Here is a 25,396-nt window from a genome sequence, read left to right on the forward strand (position 1 = left end):
TGAGATTTAAGCTTACTTCAGGTCTTCCAGGACAGTATTGCAGAAGCATTTACTCCTCTCTGGCTCTTCATGCTGCCTCCATTTCCAGTTACATCCCTGTGTCTCCTCTTTTTCTAAGTATCCCTTGCAAGAATAACTCCAGGTTATTGAGATTCTTGAAGTTATGGAAAAGGTATACAAAAGTATTTGCTGTGACGAGAATTCAAAATTGGGAAATGGTTACAGTATATTAATAAATGTAATGGTGGAAGCACACAGAAGGGAAAAAGGCTAAGGAAGTTTTCATAGAAAAACTTTGAACTGGTCTTGAAAGTACATAGTGTTTTTGAGGAATAATTAATAGTAGCTATCATTTATTGCCACCACTCGCCTGTCAGTTTGTCCTACTGTGGTGGCTTGCATGTTGCTGTGATACTGGATACTGTGATACTAGTATTTCAATTACCAACAGCGTCACTCATGGTAGACAGGTTTCAGCAGAACTTCCAGACTAAGACAGACTAGGAAGAAAAGCCTCGTGATCTACTTCTAAAAATCAGCCAGTGCAAACCTTATAACAGTCTTTTTAACAAAGGGTGCTGGAGAAACTGGATGTTAATCTGTAATAAAATGAAACAGGACTCATACCTCACACCATACACAAAAACTAACTCAAAATGGATCAAAGACCTAAATATAAAACTTAAAACGATAAAGATCATGGAAGAAAAAATAGGGACAATGCTAGGGGCATGGATAGAATACAAACCATAACTAAAAACACACAAACACCAGAAAAGAAAATAGATAACTGGGAGCTCCTAAAAATTAAACACTTATGCTCCTCAAAAGACTTCACCAAAAGGGTTAAAAAAACAACCTATAGACTGGGGAAAAAATTTTGGCTACGACATATCTGACAAGACTCTAATCTATTGCATCTGCAGATACTTCAGCATTTCAACAACAAAAAGACAACCAATTAAAAAATGGGCAAAGGATATGAACAGACACTTGATCAAAGATACTCAAGTGGCTAACAGACACATGAGAGAGATGCATAGGATCATTAGCCATTAGAGAAATGCAAATCAAAACTACAATGAGATACCATCTCACCCTGACATTACTGGCACTAGTCAAAAAAAAAAAAACGTTGGAGAGGTTGCGGGGAGATTGGAACTTTTACACATTGCTGGTGGGAATGTAAAATGGTACAACCACTATGGAAAACGATATGGCGCCTCCTTAAAAAGCTAAAAATAGAAATACTATACAATCCAGCAATCCCACTGTTAAGAATATATTCTAGAGAAATAAGAGCCATTACACAAATAGGCATATGCACACCCATGTTCACTGCAGCGTTATACACAATAGCAAAAAGATGGAAACAGCCTAAATGCCCATCAGCAGATGAATGGATAAACGAATTATGGTACACACACAGTGGAATACTGTGCAAAAAGAACAATGATGAATCTACGAAATATCTCACAACATGGATGAATCTGGAGGGCATTATGCTGAGTGAAATAAGTCAGTCACAAAAGGACAAATATTGTATGAGACTACTGTTATAAAAACTCATGAAAAGGTTTACACATAGAAAGAAACAATCTTTGATGGTTACGAGGGAGAGGAGGGGTGGGGAGGGAAAATCACTAACTAGATAGTATACAAGTTAACTTTAGTGAAGGGAAAGACAACACACAATATAGGGGAAGTCAGCACAGCTTGACCAAGGCAAAGTCATAAAATCTTCCTAGACACATCCAAACTCCTTGAGGGGCCGAGTTACTGGGGCTGAGGGCTGTCCCTTGGGGGACATCTAGGTCAACTGGCCTAATGTAGTTCGTAAAGAAAATGTTCTGTGTCCTACTTTGGTGAGTAGCATCTGGGTTCTTAAAAGCTTGCGAGCGACCATCTAAGATACATCTGTTGGTCCTGTCCCATCCGGGGCAGTGGAGAATGAAGAAAACAAAAGGCACAGGGGAAATATTAGTCCAAAGGACTAATGGACCACATGAACCACAGCCTCCATCAGCCTGAGCCCAGAAGAACTAGATGGTGCCCAGCTACCACCACCAACCTCTCTGACAGGGATCACAATTGAGGGTCCCAGACAGAGTGGGAGAAAAATGTAGAACAAAATTCAAATTCACGAAAAAAAGACCAGACTTATTGATCAGATAGAGACTGGAGGAATCCCCACAAGATTATGGCCCTCAGATACCCTGCTAACTCAGAACAGAAGCCACTCCCAAAGTTCACCTTTCAGCCGAAGATTAGACAGGTCTATAAAACAAACAATAACATGAGGAACATGCTTCTTAGTTCAGTCAAGTATATGAGACAAATGGGCAACTTCTGCCCAAAAGCAAAGACAAGAAGGCAGGAAGGGACAGGAAAACTGGATGAGTGGACAAGGGGAAGCCTGGGGGGGAAAGGGAAAGGGAGAGAGTGCTGACACAATGCGGGGGTTGAAACCAATGTTACAAAACAATTTGTGTGTAAATTTTTGAATGAGAAACTAATTTGCACTGTAAACTTTCACCTAAAGCACAGTAAAATAGAAAAAAAAGAAAACCTTATAAATTACAACAGAATACTGTCCAACTCACTTGCTTTGGGCACATCAGCAGGAGGGGTCAACTGCTAGAGGAGGACATCACATTTCGTGAAGTAGAGGGCCAGTGAAGGCGTGGAAGACCCTCAGTGAAATGGATTGGCACAGTAGCAGCAACAGTGGACTCGAACATGCCAACGATCGTGAGGAAGATGCAGGACTGGACAACGTTTCATTCTGTTGTACGTAAGATTGCCGTGAGTAGGAGCCAACTCAATGGCAGCTATCTGTCTGTCACTCAATCTGTCATTTATTGAGCACTTACTATATGCCAGTACTGTATACTATCTGAAACACTTTATTTATATCATCTGATAGTTTATTCTCACAACAACCTTATAAAATAAATGTGGCCTGTGGCAGAGGATAAGACATTATATCAGTTACTTAACCTCCTTCTGCCTCATTTCTGTGTCTGTAAAATGAAGATAAGACTATCTACCTCCTGGGGTTATAAGAATTAGGTGAATTAATATCTGTAAAGTGGTTACACCTATGCCTGGCTGATAGTTAATGCTCAACACGGATTAAGAGGCAGTCTCTCAAACAGAACAAGGGGATTCTGTGGTTTAAAATTGGAAAAGGTGTACAGCAGGTTTGTATCCTTTCACCTTATTTATTCAGTCTGCATGCTGAACAAATAATCCAAGAAGCTGGACTATAAGAAGAAAAATGTAGCATCAGGATTAGAGGAAGACTCGTTCACAACCTGCAGTATGCAGATGACACAACCTTGTTTGCCAAAAGTGAAGATGACTTGAAACACTTACTGGTGAAGGTCACAAACTACCACCTTCAATATAGATTACACCTGAATATAAAGAAGATGACAATCCTCACAACTGCTCTGATAAACAACATCATGATAAGTGGCGAAGAAATTGAAGTTGTCAAGAATTTCATTCTACTTGGGTCAACAATGTCCGTGGAAGCAGCAATCAAGAAATCAAACGATGTTTTGCGTTGGGAGAATCTGCTGCAAAAGATCTCTTTAAAGTGTTAAAAAGCAGAGATATCACTGTTATGATTAAGGTGTGTCTAACTCAAGCCATGGTCTTTTCAGCCACCTCATATGCATGCAAAAGCTGGACAATAAAAAGGAAAATGAAGGAAAATTGACGTATTTGAATTGTGTGGTGTTGGTGAAGAATATTGAGTATCCCGTGGAGTGCCAGAAGAGTGAACAGGTGAGTCTTGGAGGAGGTACAGCCAGAATGCTCCTTACAAGTGAGAATGGTGAGACTTCGTCTTGCTTACTTTGGACAGGTCATAGGGAATCCCTAGAAAAGGACCTCATGCTTGGTAAAGTGGAGGATCAGCAAAAACAAGGGAAACCCTCCATAAGATGGATTTACACAGTGGCTGCAGTGGTAGCTTCAGACATACCAGCAATTGTGAGGATGGTGCAATGTTTTGTTCTGTTATAGATAAGGTTGCCATCAGTCGGAGCCAACTGGACAGCAACTAACACCAACAACAATCATTATGACCATTCTGTAGATGAGGATGGAGTCCCTGACTGGTGCAAATGGTTAAGCACTCGACTACTAGCTAAATGGTTGGTGATTCAAACCCATCCAGAGATGCCTAGGAAGATAGGCCTGGCAATATGCTTCTGAAAGGTTGCAGCCTTGAAAACCCTATGGAGTAGTTCTACTCTGCACACACGGGGAGGCCATGAGTTGGAATTGACTCAACGGCAACTAGCAAGAGCAACAACATAGATAAGGAAGGAGGTTTAGAAGGATTAAGTAATTTAACTGAGGTTACACTGCTAGGAACCAAATCTGATGGATTTGAACTCTGTGTAATTCAGAGTTCTAGTTCCTAACCACTGTGCCACCAGGGCTTCAGTGCTAACCACTAGTAATTGCAAATTACTTCTTGTTATTGGAATGTAGTATGTGAGCAAGACTAGTAGCAGGAGTCAAAATTGGAATGAGAGGGTGAAAGACTTTACAGTATTGAGTATGGACTTTATTTTGTTAATTTACCTTGCTTAATTTTATCCCTTAAACCCAAAACTATTTTAGTAAAAGAAATTATGACCATATTTTACTAGTGCATTATAAAAACACAAGTGTGTGCACCTATAACATTTTCTTAAAGCTTTAAAACCACATAATTGGTTTTTCCCAGGCTTTTTCATTAATATTTGTTGTCTATCTATTTATTTAAGGAGCCCTGGTGATGCAGTGGTTAAGCAGTCAACTGCTAACCAAAAGGTGGTGGTTAGAACCCACCAGCCACTCAGCAAGAGAAAAACCTGATGATCTCCCATAAAGATGACAGACCAGGAAACCCTATGGGGCAGTTCTGCTTTGTCATATAGGGTCATTATGAGTCAAATCAACTTGATGCACATAACAACAATAACAACACATACATTTGTTTTGTCATTTTGCTAATATTGACTAGAACATAAATAATCGTAGCAGCAGGGGTCAAAAGTTTAAGATATATTTGTAGAAGAAAATAACTTGAAATTGGAGAAATTATGTCCATTAATTTAATTCTTTCTGCAACTGGGGAAAATAGGGGGCATTATTCAGTTTTAATAGAACTTTGGTCTAATTCTTGAAGGTCCATTGTTCCTTGAAAGTATGTTTTGATAACCACCTTGGTAGATTATGGAGCACTATAAAGGGTTTTAAAACTGATTGTGACTCAGTCATATCTAAGTTTTAGAAATAGCACTCTGGCAACAATATTGGAAGGGAGTTGAAATTGGAAACAGGTAGACCATGTAGGAGGCTGTATCATAGTAGTTTCGGGAGAAGAATAGGGGCATAGGCGAAGGCTGTTGTAATTGGGATAGAAATAAAGAGAGAGACATTTCAGGAGGTCAGATTGGTGAGGATGTGTACTGATACCCATGCACATATAATATTTAAATAACTGTGGTGATAATGTCACGACCACCTACTTTGTGCAAGACACTATATTATTTCATTTGATCCTTATAGTAACCCTACTGGTGAGTCTTATTCTCTTGTTATAGATGAGGAAAGTATTACTCAGAGATATTAAGAGTACAAGGCCAGATGCTTTAAATTCAGCCACGATACCTCCCTTATTAATTAAATATTATAGCTCTCCACATATGTTTTATAAAAAACCTATTACTATGGGTTGTCTCAGTTGCCAAGTTGAAAAGTAATTTATTCTGTTAATCTATTAACAGCTTTACTACACTCAGAGAATCTGCTTGTTTCTTTCACTCTTTTTTAGATTATTAAAAAGACAAATTTAAACTAATTAAAGAAAAAACTGCTAATCCAGAATTGTATATTCAGTAAAATTATGCTCCAAAACTAAAGGTGGAATTAACATATTTTTAGATTATGGAAGCTGAGAAAATTTGTTGCCAGCAGATTTACACTACAAGAAATGTTAAAGGAAGTAAATGGAGAGAAGTGATTGACTGTAATTTACAGATGAGAAAACTAAAACTCAGAAAGGTAAAGTGACTTTCCTAAGGTCACACAGCTAATAAGTTGCAGGCTTAGGACTAGAATCCAGTTCTTCTGATTTCTAGTCCAGTGCTCTGTGTTTGGGAAAGAGTATAGCATATTGTGTGAGTAGAAAAAGCAACTGACTTAGGAGTAATCATATTCAGGTCTGAATCTCAGCTCCACTAGCTTTGGGAACTTGAACTATTAGGAAAGTCATTTATTCCCCATTTTTCAGATGAGGAATGTAGCGCAGAGAAATTACCGTATCTTTACGCAAATAATGAGCACCTACTATATTTGTTTGCCAACTGCACCCCCCCGCCGCAAGATATTTTTGTAAGTGCACCATGCTAATTTTTTTCACAGCAACATGTAAAAAAATTAGCATAGCAGCACTTATGAAATACCTCGCAGGGGAAGGGCACAGTTGGCAAACAAATGCAGAAGGCATGCATTATTTGCATACAAATATGGTAGTATCTATTTATTTATATGATTGAGGGGAGAATTATCATGTTTAGTTATTTAACCCCATTTTTCAGATGAGGAATGTGGCACAGAGAGATTAATATCTGCTTTGTGTGGTTGAGGGGAGGATTATAATATTTATTAAAATACTTTGCACATTGTAGGCATAGAATATTAGTTCTCTTCCTCTCTTTCTACTATACTATATGCTACCTTTTCTTTTTTTAATCAGTGGAGATTTCTTTTGTTCATCTTTCCCAGGGATTTTGTCCCGAGTCTTACCTATTTTCTGAAATAAGCCATCCTTATGATACCAACAGTGACTCTGTTTCCATTTGGCTGTGTTCTTTCTAGTGGCTGAGTAGTTGGAATCCCTTTGGTACCTATTTTCTTCAGATAAGCAGTCATTCTGGCACTAAACCTGCAACTGGCATTTTAAAAATAGGCATCTGCACCTAGGGCTCCTCTTTTCCCAGGACAAAAGAAGAGCTAGGAGCTTAAGGTAAAACTGCAATGAATAGTATAATATTCCTTGGAGGCTGAATGCATTATTGAGGAAGAAATCTCTATTATTTAGATGTTTAAGAATATGGTTGTATGACAACTTGTTTTAGGTTTCCTGATCAAAATCTGTTGTTCAAAGAAAGGTAATACCAGTTCAACAGAATCTAGGCTGATTACAAAGAGTGATTTTTGTTTGGAGTAATTAAAATATCTTACCCAGCATGCATTCGCTGCTTCTAAAAGATCTGAAATTCATTACAAATATGGACCCTTCCTTTATTCCTCAAGCAGTTAGTGAGCATTATGTGAAAATTGAATATAAGTTAGTGTAATTGTCCCAGATGTGGAATTCACTGTTTGGGTTTTGCTTATTGCAGTAACATACGTTAACACTATTTAGTTAAATGATTGTCACCTTATTGTTCCTTATTGTTAAGGATACAGAAGATGAGCGGCACCTGCTCTGAGGGTCACCCTACACAAAGGAGACCATTTGTTTTTAGATTTGATATTGGCAGTGTTTTCCCTTAAAGCACTCAGATTCAGGAAATTAAATCCTGTTGGCGTTATTTTTTGCATGGGAAACAATTGGAGAGTTCAGTGGGTGTGGCAGAGGAAAAACAAGTTGAAATTAATTGTCAAGATTTTAATAGCTGTGATATACAAGAAAAATCTGAGGCTTTGTAACATGGGACAGTTCACTTATTTTCTCAGAGCTTAAGTGTCCTCTCCTATAAAATGTGCACAGTAATATATACCAAAGTTATTATGAGGAGGAAGGGAAGTGAATTAACTGAAACTGCTTAGTAACTGAAAATACTATGCAAATTAATGTTGGCCTGTTTTAAACCCGTCTTTAAAGTTAGGATGATTTTCTCATTCATGAGTAGTAAGACCAAAAATGGATAAAATTTTCAAAGAGTATTTAGATACTTTGCCTTTCATCTTTTTTTTTGCTTTTAAAAATTAACTTTATTGGAGACTGGAGAAACCCCGAGAGTGTGGCCCCCAGACACCCTTTTGGCTTGGTGGTGGGGTCACTTCTGAGGTTCACCATTCAGCCGGGGAGTGGACAGCCCCATAAAACCAAATGGGACTGATGAGGCACAGCAGTCCAGGGACAGGGACTAGAAGGCAGAGGGGGACGGGAAAGCTGGTGATAGGGAGCCCAAGGTTGAGTAAGGATAGTGTTGATGTGTTGTGAGGTTGACGATTGTCATAGGGCAACATGTGTACTGTTTAATGAGAAACTATTTTGTTCTGTAAACCTTCATCTAGAGTGAGAATAGCAGCACAATTGTAAGAGCATAGTCAATGTCACTGAACTATGCATATAGAAATTTTTGAAATGGTGTATCTTTGGCTATGTATATTTTCACCAAAAAAAAAAGAAGGTCAAGAAGGGAGAGGGTTGACATGTCATGGGGTTGTTGACCAATGTCGTGGAACAGTGTGTGTGCTACTGTTTCATGGGAATCTATTTGTTCTGTAAACTTCCACCTGAAGTACAATAAAAAATTTTTAAAAAATATATATATTTGGTACACACATTTGGCCTTGTGGAAACAGTTGCTTCTTATTGAAAATTAATTATTGAGGTACACTTCATTTATGTTACCCACTCTATTAAACAAACAAAAAAGTCAATAAAAAATTTTTAATAAAAAATTAACTTTATTGAGGTATAATTTACATACAATAAAATATACCCATTTTAAGAGTATAGTCAGTTAATTTTGACAAATGTATACATCCATGTAATGACCACCCCAGTCAAGACATATAATATTTTTATCACCCCAGAAATATCCCTCATGCCCCTTGTGGTCAATTCTCACACTCCTGGTCCTAGGAGAGACTAGTTTTGCCTGTTCTTGAATTTCATATAAATGAAATATACTCTTTTGTTTCTGCATAATGTTTTTGAGATATATCCATGTTGTTGTTCATATCATTTGTTTATTACTTTTAATTGCTGGTAATATCCCATTGTATGAATATATCATAATTTGTTTATGCATCCACCTGTTGATGGTCATTTGGGTTGTTTGCAGTTTGGGCTTATTATGAATAACCAAACCACCAAACTCGTTGCCATCGAATCAATTCCGACTCATAGTGACCCTATACGACAGGGTAGAACTGTCCCATAGGGTTTCCAAGGAGCGGCTGGTGGATTTGAACTGCCAACCTTTTGGTTAGCAGTCAAGCTCTTAACCACTGTGCCATAAAGATGCTGTGAATATTCATGTAAAAGTATTTGCGTGAGCATATGTTTTCCTTTCGTGTAAAATACGTAGGAGTGGAATTGCTAGGTCATATGATAATCATGTTTAATTTTATAAGAAACTGCAATCATATGTTAATTTTATAAAAAACTGCCTTACTGTTTTCAAAAGTAAGTTGTGCCATTTTACACTTCTACCAGCAATACTCCAGTACTTGGTCCTGCCATTTCTTTTCATTTTAGCCATTCTAATGGGTGTATAGTGGTATCTCATTGTGTTTTAATTTGCATTTTCCTGATGACTAATGATGATGTACATCTTTTCACATGCTTTACTGTGCTTATTGACTATTCACAAATCTTCTTTTGGGAAGCGTCTGTTCACATATCTTACTCATATTTTAATTGTGTTGTTTGCCTTATCATTTGGTTGTAAGAGTTCTTTATATAATCTGGATTTAGGCCCTTGTCAGATATATGTATTGTGAATATTTCTCCCAGACTGTGGCTTGTCATTTCATTCTTTAAAACAAAATCTTTAGATGAGCAGAAGGTTTTAATTTTGATGAAGTTCAGTTTATCAGTTTTTTTCCTTTATGATTAGTGCTTTTGTGTCCTAAGAAGTCTTTTCCTTCCTCAAAGTCATGAAGATTTTCTTCTTTTTTTTTTTTTTCTAGAAGGTTTATAGTTTTAGGTGTTATGTTTAGGTTTGTGATCCATTTCCAGTTAATTTTTTAAATGGTGTAAGGTAAGAATTGAGTTTCATTTTTTCCATATGAATATCCATTGGTTGCAGTGTTATTGAAAAGATTATTCTTTCCGTATTGAATTACCTTGCCAGCTCTGTGGAAATCAATTGGCTATGTAAGTGTGGGTTTATTTATGGACTCTTTGTGCTCTTCCACTAATCCATCTGTCTGTCCTTTCACTAATACACACTGTCTTAGTATAATAAATCTTGCTGTGGGGCAAGGTGGCTCAGAATGCAGTTAGGGTAAAGGGAAAGTTAGACACGAGATGCCTGTAAGAAAAAAACTGAAGCAAACTCTTGTTTTGGTGAGTGATTCTTATTTTTTGGATGGGACCAAACCAGTCACAGCCTGTACGTGGGAATAAGCAAGCCACATTATAAAGGGTTTAAATTAATTAAGCAAAAATTGAAACTGTGAAATCAGATATAAAGATGTATTTTATACTATCAGTATATTCATATATCTAGTTAAAATGCACTAAAACTTTTTTTGTTTTTGAAATTGCTCATTTTTTTGAAAATTGTATTAACACATTTAGGAGCAAATAGGATTTTCTTTACAGTACCTACCCTATATCAGGAGTTTCTTGTGCTGCTGTGCTACTCTACCACCACTGAAACACCATCAGTGCACATCACTTATATTTGTGTGTGAATTTCATAGATTAAGCCATCTGTTGCTAGTAATTTTCAAGTTAAATTTTTTTTTTTAGCCCTGGAAATTTTCATCTTTTTCTTCTCAGTTTCACCCATTCACACTAAAAACACATCAATCAGGGAAGACTAAAGAAGGAGTTAACAAAGACTGTCAAAAACCTCCACTACGCTTCTACGGGGCAGAGAAAAAAAACTCTCATCTTGTATATGAGGAAAACCTAAGTCTCAGGGATACCCTAAAATCGTTAGGAATCCCCTGTAAGCAACAGAAGAAAAGGATTTTCAGAGTTTTAGTCATGAACAGTAGCTGAATGAGTCTTCAAGTGCTATTCATTAGTGTTTTATTAAGAGTTCTGGACAACAGTTTTGGTATTTTTGTTTTGTTTTCTTTTGTTTGTTTTTTTCCACCCACATGAATGGGTTTTAAGGTGTTTTAGAATGATATTTACATCAGACCCTCACCAAAGTTTATTTACTGGCAAGGCTGGTTTTCCTACACACTTGTAGGAGTGGCTTAAGTGAAAGTTGATAGAAGTCCTGATTAGCAGTTGATCTGCCTAGAATGAATTGTGTGTGTGTGTGCGTGCGTGTGTGTGTGTGTGTGTGTGTGTGTGTGGTGCGTATCAGTCTTGGTCAGCTGCACTGACAGAGCTGGGCAAGATATTTTCCTGCCTGTTAATCAGGGCCACACAGACAAAGCTCAAGGAAGGATGACCCCTGCCTCAGGAAGTTTTGAATCAATTGCTATTTATAACCAGTATGGAGTAGAGCTTGAGGTCAGGTCTTCACTCATTCAGTAGGAAAAGTTTTCTGCCAAATTTTGCATTTGAGGAAATAGTTTATGGGCCTAACTAAGTGAAGCCTGTATGTGAAAGGAAGGAATGTGACGATGACTGTAAGTATTTTTGCTGATTTGGGTCATGGGTATGGCAGCAGAGATGTGGGAGGTTCAGTCAGTGACACAATAGGTTGCATTTTAAAGCAACCCAGGTGGCGTAGTGGTTAAGCGCTATGGCTGCTAACCAAAAGGTCAGCAATTCGAATCCACCAGGTGCTTCTTGGAAACTCTATGGGGCAGTTCTACTCTGTCCTATAGGGTCGCCATGAGTCGGAATTAACTCAACCACAGTGAGTTTGGTTTTTTGTTGTGGTTGTTGTTTTAGTTGTTAATGGGCACCTTGGATATAATGTGTATGGAATAATGTGCATAATGTGTATGGAATCCTGTGCTGCTAATAGTAAAATTGAAATGAGAGTATGAGCTAATATTATTTATCAACATAAAAAAAGAAGAGGGAAGTTAACTGTTGGTGTGTTTCTGGACTACTGGCTCTTGCTGGAATGTATACGTAAACATTTTGGTCACTTGAGATGTATTTCTGTGTATGTATGCTTTTTATACTGCTCCATTGGTCCTTGTTTCATTAAGAGAAAGTTTCATAAAGAATTTATTAATTTAAAAATAACATTGTAAACTGCTATGTATAATCTCTTACAAAATTCTATTCCACCTAACTCTAGGAAATTAAATATAGCAGAATATTAAAGCTAACAACTTGAGAAATACCACAAGCAGTGTTTTCTCAGTATTATTATATCTGTCATCTTAGGAGTGCCTTTATAGAGTTGAGTTACTTAATAGATAACAGGTATAATTTTATATATGCATTGTAAATGAACTGTTTAGGAATAGGTGGGCAGTGTTTTAGTGGAGTTGAAATTGGGAAATTATAGAACTATGCTAATACATTCTTGTCTCATTTTAATAGGAATATTCAAGATAAAGCTGTAGCAGTTTTCAGCAAGGATCAATGATCAAAATTTTTACTTTTAAAAAGAGATTTACAAGTTAAAGATGAAAGGAAAATACTGGAATGGTTTGGATTCTAACTGACAGGATAAAGGATACAGTATTTCACAGTTACTTGTAATGGAAACTGTGTAAAATTCATCACTTCTCATGGACCCAACAGGGAACATGGATGTTGGTTTTTCTCGTTCTGCTGTTCAGACACTGTCGAGAAGCCACTGTAAAAACATCAAACAAAAAATTTCTCACTGGGAAGGAAGGACAAATGGTATATCTAATCCAGATAAGTGGTGTCCAAAGGACTTTGGAGTGAGATACAGCTGTCACCAGGAGATTCTTCCCAAGAAAAAACTTGTTGCGGAGGGAAAGAGTAAAAATTTAGATGTAACCAACACTCAAAATGTGGGATTAGATCTGAGGAAAGATGCCAAAAGCTGCAATCAAAGTGAGGATGAAAGTGAGAAACATGAATCTAATGATACACGTTTCTTCAAAAATGAACTGGAAACCAAATGGGTATGTTCTCGGGTCAAACAAATTGAAAGCTGGAAAGAAGTTGTTTTAGACCCAGAAACTTCATTACCTCCAGGAAACTTGTATACCTCACAAATATTGTGGAAGAAAATAGAAGCACTTCCCCCAGATAAAGTCTTAAATTTGGCTTTAGAACATTGTGACTCTTCAGAAGAAGAAGCGAATTTCAAAGCTCTGGGTAGTTCATATGGAATGACCAAGAGCTTAGAAAATATTTACTCTGAACCTGAGGGGCAAGAATGTGGACCTTCTATAAATCCTTTGCCAAAACCTCGTAGGACATTCAGATATTTATCTGAATCTGGTATTACACCATGTAAAGAAAGAAACTGTGACAGAAAATACTGTGAAAATAATTCTTGTGCAGAATCTTCTTTTGCTCCTTCTCAGGAACCTGAACCAAAGAAATATGGTGGAAAAATCAAAGGGAGATCCAAAAGGTATGCTTTTATTCTGTAGCTAATGATTTGTAGGTATTTTATTTGTAGGATTATTGAGCTTCTTTTTCCTTTTCAAATCAGTCCCTGTACCATTTTCCTCCTAGAGTTATAGCCCTAGTTTGAAGTTACAGATGTTGAATAACTCACAGGGGAAATAAGCAGAGTAGGAAAAAGTAGAAGCATAGGAAATAGTGAGGAGCCTTGGTGACTTTATGGGGAAATTCTACTCTGTCCGAGGGATTGCTATGAGTCAGAATTGACTCGATGGCAACGGGTTTGGTTTTTTTAATAGGAAATAGCTAAGACAGTCTACTGATATAGGAACGTCAGAAAAACTTCCATTTTATATCTTTAAGAATCTTTAGGGAAACAAGTACATTCTTGCACTTCATTCAGGGCATGCTGGCCTTAGCCCCATTCTTTATGAGGGAGTAAACTTAATAAAGGAACCGAATGAAGAATATGAATGTGATTGGCTAAAAGCCTCCAGTTTTCTCATTGTACATATAGGGAACCAGCCTAGTTTATTATTCTTAGGTATCTGATAAAAACACCTTTGTAATCTTGTTCATAAGTCCATTAATTATCAATTTATGTTTACCATACTAATGTAAAGATGAGAGCTTTGAAAGACATGACTTTAAAATTTATTTCCTTTCATAAGGAAATCCTTTGAATTTGAGGATATTCAGCACTTTCGAACTCGTAACACACAGAAGATTCATGAAGAACTTGGAAGAAATTCTGGCTCAGCACTTTATTACACACAGTCTGAGGACAGTATCTATGAGGATATCATATGTATGTGTCCACAAACTTTGCAATTAAATTTAATGAGTATGTACTTGGTGACCCTTAACTGTAAGATGGTATTTTCTTTTACAATCAAGAATATTTTGCTCTAGATTTTCTTTTTAATATGGAAATCTTCAGTGTATAGTATCTTTTGTTCTTTAATAGATCTTACAAATAGTGTAATGAATTACTCATTTCAGAAGTAGATGTTTATAGTATAATCTTTTGAGAATTCTTTTAGCTCAGTGGAACTTCTGATTAATTTATAAGCATACAGTGCCATTGATTTTGATATCCTTCTCCCTACAGCAAGGTAGAATAAGAAAACTGAACATATTTAGTCAGTTTTTTTTTTTTCCTTTTCTAGCTCTGGTCACTTTGTTTCCATTTTATGTTCCTCTAAATTTTTTTTTCACTATTTTTCCAGATCCTGCCAAAGAAAATCCATATGAAGATATTCCAGTACAGCCTTTACCCCTGTGGAGATCCGTTTCAGCATGGAAGCTACCACCCCCTAAAAGTGCTTTCAGAACACCCAAGGTATGACCAGTCAATTAATTGAAGAAAATATTAGACTCTAATTAAATCCCTACAAAAGGGTTAAGATGATTTAACTGGGGCCAAAGTCAAGAGGCACTGAGTGTGGTTTTTTTGGTTGTTGGTGTTAGTTTTTTGTTTTGTTTTGTTCTGCAGTTTTGGGGCAGCACATAGTTTTTTGTTTTCTTTAGTTTTTTTTTTTTTTAAGCACTTAGTTTTTTAATTTGAATATGAGCACCTTTAGATACAGCATGAACTTTTCAGTTCACTGTGGCTCCCACAACTCTTTATTAATTTCCTATCTAGCTGTGGCCTAAATTACCTGCCTGGCCCTGAAAGCATCCGTGACCCCTGAAAGCAAAGACTCCCTTGAGTTAATGAGGACTGTGAGCCATTGTTTTCTGGGAATTTGATTACATTGTAATAGAAGAATTTTGGATTAGAAACCTGAGTAACTTCTTTAAAAATGGTGAGAAAGAAAGTACGGAATCTTTGTTTGAGTCCATTTTTATAGGAAGAATAAGATAAATATGTTTCTGGGATAGCTTTGACTTTGTATGAGAACACAGGTATAAGCTAGATGACCTTACCCTTACCCCTTACCATGCATCTTCTCCTGTTTTAGCTTCCTCCCAAACCGCAATTCCTTCTCCGGAAAACTATGGAACTGAAGAACTCACAAGTTTATTTACGCTCAAAGCTCACAAAGGATGCCACTTTGCCCATCACTTTAACTGAATGGAAGCTATTCCGAGCTGGAGAAGTTGCAAACAGGAAAAGGAAAAATCTTCCAAGGGTAAGGACTCCAGTAGTTTCATTCTTAGACTCTTCAGCATTTCCATAAATGAGAATAAATAGACTGAAATGAATAATAGGTTAGAACTGACCTACTGGAATTAGAAGATTTGGAAAGCAGCCTTAAGTTTTAAACTTTTGCTCATGCAAGACAAATCCATGAATGGCTTTTGCCAGGGTTTCTTTATGGATTTGGAAAATTGATTTTTAGATGGACTTCATTTCATTTACCTTAGCCCTCATTAGAATCAGTTGCCTGTTTAAAGGAATCCCCAGAATCTCATATAAAAGGGCATTTTACCAAGCTGGGCTCAGCGTCTGTTGTTATTACTACTCACTGACTTACATAATTGCTGAAGTAAATTCAGTTTTGTCCCTGAATTTACAGGTTTTTATTTATGGCAAAGTATATGCCATTAATTTGGGGCAAAAATTTCCATTTGGAGGAAAGAAAATAGAAATCTATTACTTGGGAATAGAAATTACCAGCAATTATACTAAATAAATGACTTCTCCCTCAAAGGAAAAAAGGCAGTAAGTCTGTAAATCATCTAGACTAGAGGTGTAGGGTCCAACATGAAGAAATTGGGGTTACTTATAGAAAGATATATTTTCTTTTAGGAGAGTCATTTAAGAAATTACAGGAAAATATTTTATAAACTCTCTGTCACTTTGTTCTTCTATAATTCAGGATGTTTTCAGGATTGAAAAAATACTGTGCAGGTATCATGCAGCAAAGTGGAAATCAGATCATTTAAATGTTATTCCTTTCCTTAATCCCATCCGACTTAGTTGCATGTATTCATTTAGCACACAATTTTCGTACCTGATTTTAACATTAAACAAAAGTTACAGCTGTTCCTTGGTTTAGTAACTGCTTATTGGTTCCCTGGGAAATATTCTGTTCCATAATTACTTTAATTCATCTGATCTGTTTCCTGCCCCTCCCTCTTTAGTATGTGAAGAGTTAAAGACATACAGTTTTTAAAAAGCACTAAACTGATCTCCCTCAGTGGAAAAAAAAAACCTTTAGCTGTTTCTTCTCCTGTGTATGATGAGAAATATATTTAAAAAATCAGAGGTTTAAAGAACCGCGAGGCATCCACAGTAGCTCTCCACTCCTGTGGATCATGCTGGCACAATAAAGCAGCCTCCCACATGGCCCAGAAACACATCCATGTGTTCACAGGAGGAAGAATATAAACACATAAGGGGTTGCATTTAGATGTGGCTTTTAGAATAGCATTAACAAATATTTAAGAATTATGGATTGTAGGGTTTAATGAGACCCAAGGAGATTTTGGAGTGCTTTTGACTTCATGCCTCAGTATTTTATGTACTGTGGATCTCCTAAATACTTGAAGCCTGTTCCCGCTCTGATTATAGGAGGTATAATCCAACTTTTCCTTTTCTAGTATTCTCCCAAAAGTTTTTTGAGGACTGGGGAGAAAGAAAATGGTGATGAACTCTTGATTGTTGGGCAGGAACAGACTGTTAGCATTTCTGCCTGTGATCCTTCTTGGATTAAATTCTTTTATTATATTCCATATGCAATACAAATTTTGGCTTTGGAGTATCTTCAGGAACAATATTCCACAAGAAAAATATTTTTCATTTATTTCCCTTTTGATGACTAGAGCTATCCCTGGAAGGGAAACTGCTTTCATAGTTTGAAAATCACTGATCTAGTCCATATGCCTCTTCCCCACCCTTCCTTTCTCTCCCTGCTGTGGAAGCCTGTGTGGGATTGTTTGCTAGAGTAGGTTTCCTAATGTTTTGTATTGTTTTTGTCAAGTATCTGCAACAATATGGTTTCTGTCGTTTCTTAGGAAGAATATTCTTCAGTATTTCCTACAGCTAGAAAGTACATGTAGGCTTTTGTTCCCAGTTCATGATGTAAATTTAAATTTTATTATCTTATCTCGTATTTCTAGAATACATAGTTCCCTTTCCTTTATAATATTTGAGTGTACTTTTCAAATGCACATTAATAACTATGCTATCTTTGGTCATAAAGTACTTAAAATACATCCTTACCCTCATAGATCTTTTCTTTAGCCTATAACAGTATCTTTTTATTCTGGATTCTCTTGTTCTTTGTAATGGTAATATATAAGAATGTTAGTGATTTTCTACTTGAATGGCAGCTTCACAAAATCTTTAAAAAAAAACTCATCCAAAAGTGTGGGAATAATCTGCATATTGGAAGCACATGTTTCTCACATGTTTTTTTGCTTGCACTGGATTGATTCACTACCTACTAATTGCCACGATTGCTAGAGAAACAAGGTCAAAAGAGAAAACAAGAACAGTTGTCTTAAGAAACTTTGTTAGTTACCGTCTTATATAATGTTCCTAAGAGTTGTAATTCTAGGCATTAAATATGTTAAGTCAAGATGAATAGTTAAAAAAAAAAAAAAGCTTAGAATTTTAAGAAAAATGGAAAAACTAATAAATCAGTTCCTCCTTTTAAAAGTATTTGTTGATCAGCTCTAATTCTTTCCTCTTTTTTACCCCAGCTCAGTCTGTCTGCTTTGCTCTCTTGTTCCCTCCCCATCCCTTCCTCTCTGTCTCTGACACGTACACACCCCTCCCAGCAGCAAAGAAAGAATTCTAATGAGTAAATGCCTATTAATAGAGAGAAGCAATTATGTAATGATTTAAAAATGAATGGCCTGGGCTCTACTTGCTTGAGATACAGATGATGAGAGGAAGAAAAAAAAAACAGGGTTTTTGTACTTGAGCATGTTTGAGAGTCTCTTATTTTTGTGCCATGTTTCTAAAATAAATTGTAATGTTAGTGTTCCCAGCAGCAAAGTCATGGGTATTCCCTTTGACAGAAACTTTTTAAGAGTAATTATCCTCTTTATGAAGAGTTCCTGCGAGCAGAAATAACTGAGCGTCATCCTGCCTTCCAGTTCAACTCTGTCATATACGGTCACTATGAGTCGGAATCAACTTGACGGCAGTGGGTTTGGTGTTTTGTTTTTTTTTTTAATCCTGCCTTCCAAGTGAATGAGTGTTCCACTTCCTACTCTGGGCAAGCAAAAACTTGAGTTTGATGGTAAAGACTTGGTCACTGTATGGAGTGCAGTAGACAGATGTCCTGCATGTTGTGACATGGAGTAACAAAGAATCTCTCAAAGAGCCTGGCTGAGTTCTTCTGGAAAGAAGATTATCCTTTCCCACTTTCTTACCCATGTTACCTGGACTTTGTATTAGAATAACTTATTTAAATAAAGAGCATCATTTTGGATTCAAAATTGAAACTTTTTAAATGTTTTCATTTCTAAATAGGTCTTTTCTCTGAATGAGAATCACTAATACATTAATATCAACCTGCAAAACTTATGGGTGTTGGTTTTAACTTGTCCCTTCTGGTCTTCCCTTCAGTTTGTGTTGAAAATAGACGACATATTTGAATCTAAAAGAGGAAAGAAGAGGGTAAAGTTATACCCTTACACTGGGAAAGAGGTACCTCCCTCAAAAGGTAAGGGTTGTGTTTTGTTCCAGCTCTCCTTAGCTATCAGCGTATAAGGAGAGTCATTACATAACTAAATGTTTGATGTGTATTATAATTTTTTGTTTACTGTTGTTACATTTAAATATAAACTTCTTTAGGATAAGGGCCATTTCTGATTCTTCCTCATATGCCTTTTATTTAGTTCTGTTCCATGTAATGACTATTGGATGGATAAGTAAATAAATGGAAAAATAATGATAAACAAGAGCTGATTTTTATAGGTAGATTGCGTCATTGAGGAGCCCTGGTAGCACAGTGTTTAAGGGCTTGGCTGCTAACCGAAAGGTCCACAGTTCCAACCTACCAGCTGCTTTGTGGGAGAAAGATGTGGCATTCTGCTTTCTGTAAAGATTACAGCCTTGGAAACCTTATGGGATAGTTCTCCTCTGTTCTATAGGGTCACTATGAGACAGAATCAACTAAATGGCAATGGTTTAGATTGTATCATTTTATGGTCCTATTTTGATTTATAGTCATTGATTAGCATAGATTCTTTCAATGAAGAAAATTAATACATTTAGTATATATAGACTGAAGGTATGTGTGACTCAACTTGTCACCTAGTTAAGTTGAGTAGTTTTTACCCTCCAGATGCCTGGATAAAGCTTACATTGTCTTAATTAAGAAACTCTCACCATCCACAGTGTATTATTAGAATTTTCTTAAAACTCATGTGAGATTCTTAACTTGGTTGTCTGGGAAAGAATATTTAAAATTTGGCAGTTTTAGGACATAAGATTCATAAGGAATCTTGAAAGAGTCTATAATGAGAAACAACAGCAAAGTCATACCAGAGGGGAATGTTTCTTATTTTCTGCAGACTTCCAAAGACAGACATTTCTTAACTCCCCTTGAAAATCTGTTCTTTTTTCTGAAACTTACTCTCAGAAAATAAGATTTTCTGTTCTACAATTTAAGATTCTTTCTTCTTACTCTGTGGTGATTAAGACCAACTGACCACCATCTTAAATGTGAGTTTTCATATTTTCAAAGACAATTATTAAAACATGTTTCAGTCTTCTCTGTAGAAGAAATATTTTTCATTATTGTTCTTAAAATCGCTCCCATTTATTCCATGAAGTAATAGTTTCTTAACATACTTTGTCTTGTGTATAACATATGGCAACGCTAGGAGACAGGGACTATCCTAATTTTACAGATGAAGAAGCTGAGCCATAGATTTGAATCAAGGAGCATGGTGCCACTAAGTCGTATCTTTTTCTGTCACCAACAGTTACTCTCACTTTTTCTCATAGCTTTGATTTTCAACAGTTGAACTGTCTCCTCTCCACACGTTTCCTAATCTTCAACAAGGGTATTGTCAAAGGCTTTTTGTTTGTATAATTCAGAACTAGGTACAGAAAAGGAAAACTAATGCCAGATATTGTGCTGGATCCTTTCAGATGCATTATCATTAATTTTCTATATAGTCCTATGTGGCAGATATTATTGTCATTGTTTTATAGATAAGGAAATAAATTATAAACTGCAAATTTTGTGAAATATTAACACACTGGGGTCAGGACAAATTCTTGTAAAATATTAATTGCATTTTTCTAGATTAACAGTAGCCTGTTGATAATTACTCTCCAGGTATGCCCCTTTAAATAATCAGATTATTGCCGACTCCTTATTTTATTTGTATGTTTTATTCCTTATAGAATAGGAATATTTTAGTGAATTTGGCTCTAAGACAAGTTTTTTAAGAGCCAAATCCTTTTTCCCTCATTGACTTGTATCATTATTAAAAAGAAGAAAAAAATACATCAATCGCCTGAGTTGCCAACTTCTAGCATCAAAAAAAAAAAAAACGACCATTCCCTAAATTGTAACTGTTCCCCAAAGGTTTGTTTTTCCTTTGCATGGCTCAAAGAAAATACTCATTCACCTATTGTCAGTTACCAACTCCTCCAGTGGACCAGAGGAGTTTCTCTCATGCCTGAGAATCTTCTGACTTCATAATCACAATTCTCAACTTTATGTTTTCCTCCTTAAGTTTTTGTCTGTATATCAACAATACGTAGTAGAACTAGATCATTGTAGTTACCTACTCTGTCACTACATGCTAGGATTTACTGGCTATATTCCAACCTAAATATTTCTTAACTTTCAGTTATCAGGTAGTATTACAAAATTATTTATTGCCCTTCTTCTGTTCTGTTATTATAATTTTGTGTATTGAGTCATATATAAAAAGGGACACCCAATTCGGAAAAGGACAGTGATAATATTTGCAAACGTTATGAATGCAATCGACGTCACTGAATAATACATGTAAAAATTGTTGAATTGGCAAATGTTTTGTTAGGTGTATTTTTACCACTATTAAAAAAAAATTTTTTTTTAAATGTGATAGCAGAAAAAACAAACAACAAAAAAGAACACTGCAGTATTTTTTAATCCATACAGATTCTCAACAGATTTCCCTATTGGCTCATAACCTCTTAACTGTCATTCAGTGTCTTGGAATGCAAGTCATCAAAACCTGTAGATGTGAATACATTAACACCATTTAAATGAGCTCTTATAAGGTCTTTCCTAGTTATATTGCCTTTCCTCCTTTTCCTCTTTCTTTTCTTTCTTTCCAGACACTTCATAAGCTCTTAAGAGGTGGCTAGTGCTAGGGTTAGGAGCCCTGGTGGTGTAGTGATTAAGCACTTGGGTTTAACAACCCAAAGGTCAGCAGTCGGAACTCACCAACCACTCTGCGCTCTATGGGAGCAAAGACCTGACAATCTGCTTCCGTAAAGATTAAAGCCTAGGAAACCCAATGGGGAAGTTCTGGTCTGTCATATAGTGTCACTATGAGTTGGAGTTGACTTTATGGCACACAACAACAACACTGCTAGAGATACAAATAAGAGTAAGAAGCTCACAGTCTTTGTTTATCCTTCTGAACAATATTTTATAGCCCCAGTATATTTTTTTGACATGGTAGTTAGTTTGAAGTTATAAAACCTATATAGTATATAATATTTAAATAGCTACTTTTTCTGTAACAACTCTTATGTACCTTTTCTACCTGTCTTAAGAAGAGGCAGCATTTCTTTTAATGTTCTTATTCCTTATTACAAAGTTAAAAAGAGCACAGTAAGAAATTGCAATAATATAAATATAATATAAATACAAGATAAAATGAAAAGCCATGGCTTCCAAAACTTCCTCCCAGGACCCCCAGAAAATTTTGTATGCATGCAAATACATTTTCCGTGCAAATATTCTTATACTTATTATAATACTATTACTTATTCTTATACTATTATTCTTATACAAATATTCTTATACTTAATATACTTCGCTTTTTTTTTAACTTAATATAGTTTGGAGTTCTTTCAGTATCAACGCATAAAGATATACATTGTTTTTAGGTGCTGTTGAGTCAGTTCGGACTCATAGTGACCCTGTGTACAACAGAATAAAACACGGCCCAGTCCTGTGCCATCCTCACAATCTTTGCTATGTTTGAGCCCGTTGTTGCAGCCACTGTGTCGTTCCATCTCATTGAGGGTCTTCCTCTTTTTTGCTGACTCTCTACTTCACCAAGCATGATGTCCTTCTTCAGGGGCTGGTCTATCCTGATAACATCCAAAGTATGTGAGATGAAGTCTCGCCATGCTTGCTTTTAAGGAGCATTCTGGCTGCACTTCTTCCAAGACAGATATGTTTGTTCTTCTGCCAGTCCGTGGTATATTCAATATTCTTCACCAACACCATAATTCAAAGGTGTCAATTCTTTTTCGGTCTTCCTTATTCATTGTCCAGCTTTCACATGCATATGAGGCAATTGAAAATACCATGGCTTGGGTCAGGTACACCTTAGTCCTCAAAGTGACATCTTTGCTTTTTAACGCTTTAAAGAGGCCTTTTGCAGCAGATTTGCCCAGTGCAATGTGCTGTTTGATTTCTTTTCTTCTGCTTCCATGAGCATTGACTGGATCCAGGTAAAATGAAATCCTTGACAACTTCAAACTTTTCTTCATTTATCATGATGTTGCTTGTTGGTCCAGTTGTGAGGATTTTTGTTTTCTTTAGACTGAGGTGCAATCGATACTGCAAACTGTAGTCTTTGATCTTCATCAGTAAGTGCTTCAGGTCTTCTTCACTTTCAGCAGGCAAGGTTGTGCCATCTGCATGTAGCAGGCTGTTAATGAGTCTTCCTCCAATCCTAATGCCACGTTCTTCTTCATATAATCCAGCTTCTCAGATTATTTACTCAGCATACAGATTGAATGAGTATGGTGAAAGAATCCAACCCTGATGCACGCCTTTCCTGACTTTAAACCAGGCAGTATCCCCTTGTTCTATTTGAACAACTGCCTCTTTTTCTATGTACAGGTTCCTCATGAACACAATTAAGTGTTCTGGAATTCCCGTTCTTCCCGGTGTTACTCATAATTTGTTATGATCCACACGGTTGAATGCGTTTGCATAGTCTGTAAAACATGGGTAAGCATCTTTCTGGAATTCTCTGCGTTCAGCCAAGATCCATGTGATATCAGCAATGATATCCCTTGTTCAAGGCCCTCTTCAGAATCTGACTTGAATTTCTGTCTGTCCCCTGTCGATGTACTGCTTAACTGCTTTTGAATGATCTTCAGCAAAATTTTGCTTGTGTATGATATTAATGATATTGTTCAATAATTTCCACCTTCTGTTGGATCACCTTTGTTTGGAACGTGCACAAATATGAATCTCTTCCAGTCAATTGGCAAGGTAGCCGTCTTCCAAATTTTTTGGCATAGACAAGTGAGCACCTCCAGTGCTGCATCCCTTTGTTGTAACATCTCAGCTGGTATTCTGTCAATTCCTGGAGCCTTGTTTTTCACCAGTGCCTTCAGTACAGCTTGGACTTTTTCCTTCAGTACTATCATCATCATCATCATCATGGTTGAATGTTGACCAGTTCTTTTTGGTACAGTGACTCTGTATATTCATTCCATCTTCTTTTGATGCTTTCTGCATTGTTCAGTATCTTCCCCGTAGAATCATTCAATATTGCAACTCAAGGCTTGATTTTTTTCTTCAGTTCTTTCAACTTGAGATATGCTGAGTGTGTTCTTCCCTTTTGATTTTCTAACTCCAGGTCTTTGCACATTTCATTATAATACTTTTCTTTGTCTTCTCAGGCCACCCTTTGAAATCTTCTGTTTAGCCCTTTTACGTGATCATTTTTCTGCCATTCACTTTATCTACTCTACATTCAAGAGCATGTTTCAGAGTCTCTTTTGACCTCCATTTTAGTCTTTTCTTTCCTGTCTTTTTAATGACCCTTTGCTTTCTTCATCTATGATGTCCTTGATGTCATTCCACAGTTCATCTGGTCTATGGTCATTAGGGTTCAGTGCATCAAATCTATTCTTGAGATGGTATGTAGATTCAGTCAGGATATATTCAAGGTTGTATTTTGGCTCTCGTGGACTTGCTCTGCTTTTCTTTAGCTTCAGCTTGAACTTGCATATGAGCACTTGATGGTCTGTTCCACAGTCGGCCCCTGGCCTTATTCTGACTGATGATGTTGAGCTTCTCCATCATCTCTTTCTACAGATGCAGTCCATTTGATTCCTGTGTATTCCATCTGGCAAGGTCCATGTGTACAGTAAACGTTTATGTTGTTGAAAAAAGGTATTTGTAGTGAAAAAGTCATTGGTATTGCAAAATTCTATCATGCGATCTCCGACGTTATTTCTGTCACCAAGGCCATATTTTCCAACTATTGATCCTTCTTCTTTGTTTCCAACTTTCTCATCCCAATCACCAGCAATTATCAATGCATCTTGATTGCATGTTTGATCAATTTCAGACTGCAGAAGTTGGCAAAAATCTTCAATTTCTTCATCTTTGGCCTTGGTGGTTGGTGCATAAATTTGAATAATAGTTGTATTAACTGGTCTGCCTTGTAGGCGTATGGATAGTATCCTGTCACTGACAGCGTTGTACTTCAATATAGATCTTGAAATGTTCGTTTTGACGATCAATGCGATATCATTCCTTTTGGTCATTGCGTGCGTCATAGACCATATGATTGTCTGATTCAAAATGGTCAATACCAGTCCATTTCAGCTCACTAATGCCCAGAATATCAATCTTTATGCATTCCATTTCATTTTTGATGACTTCCAATTTTCCTAGACTCATACTTCGTACATTCCACAATCCGATTATTAATGGATGTTTGCAGCTGTTCCTTCTCATTCTGAGTCATGCCACATCCGCAAATGAAGGTCCCGAAAGCTTGACTCCATCCATGTCATTAAGGTCGACTCTACTTTGAGGAGGCAGCTCTTCCCTAGCC

At 36.6% G+C, this 25,396-nt stretch overlaps 1 protein-coding gene across 1 annotated transcript in view; it reads left to right on the forward strand.

The window, feature by feature from the left end:
- The first annotated feature begins 11,399 nt into the window (after nt 1-11,399).
- Nucleotides 11,400-25,396, forward strand: part of DENND2C (DENN domain containing 2C) — a 44,610-nt gene continuing 30,613 nt past the window's right edge. Inside the window, exons 1-6 of the mRNA XM_004380377.2 lie at nt 11,400-11,565; nt 12,440-13,454; nt 14,119-14,255; nt 14,677-14,789; nt 15,412-15,582; nt 18,975-19,071. Of these exons, the coding sequence (XP_004380434.1) occupies nt 12,631-13,454; nt 14,119-14,255; nt 14,677-14,789; nt 15,412-15,582; nt 18,975-19,071 (1,342 nt within the window). The 5' untranslated portion in view covers nt 11,400-11,565; nt 12,440-12,630. The remainder of the gene's footprint in view (nt 11,566-12,439; nt 13,455-14,118; nt 14,256-14,676; nt 14,790-15,411; nt 15,583-18,974; nt 19,072-25,396) is intronic.

This window comes from Trichechus manatus, unplaced genomic scaffold (assembly GCF_000243295.1).
Source record: "Trichechus manatus latirostris isolate Lorelei unplaced genomic scaffold, TriManLat1.0 scaffold00073, whole genome shotgun sequence".
Classification (NCBI taxonomy): Eukaryota; Metazoa; Chordata; class Mammalia; order Sirenia; family Trichechidae; genus Trichechus; species Trichechus manatus.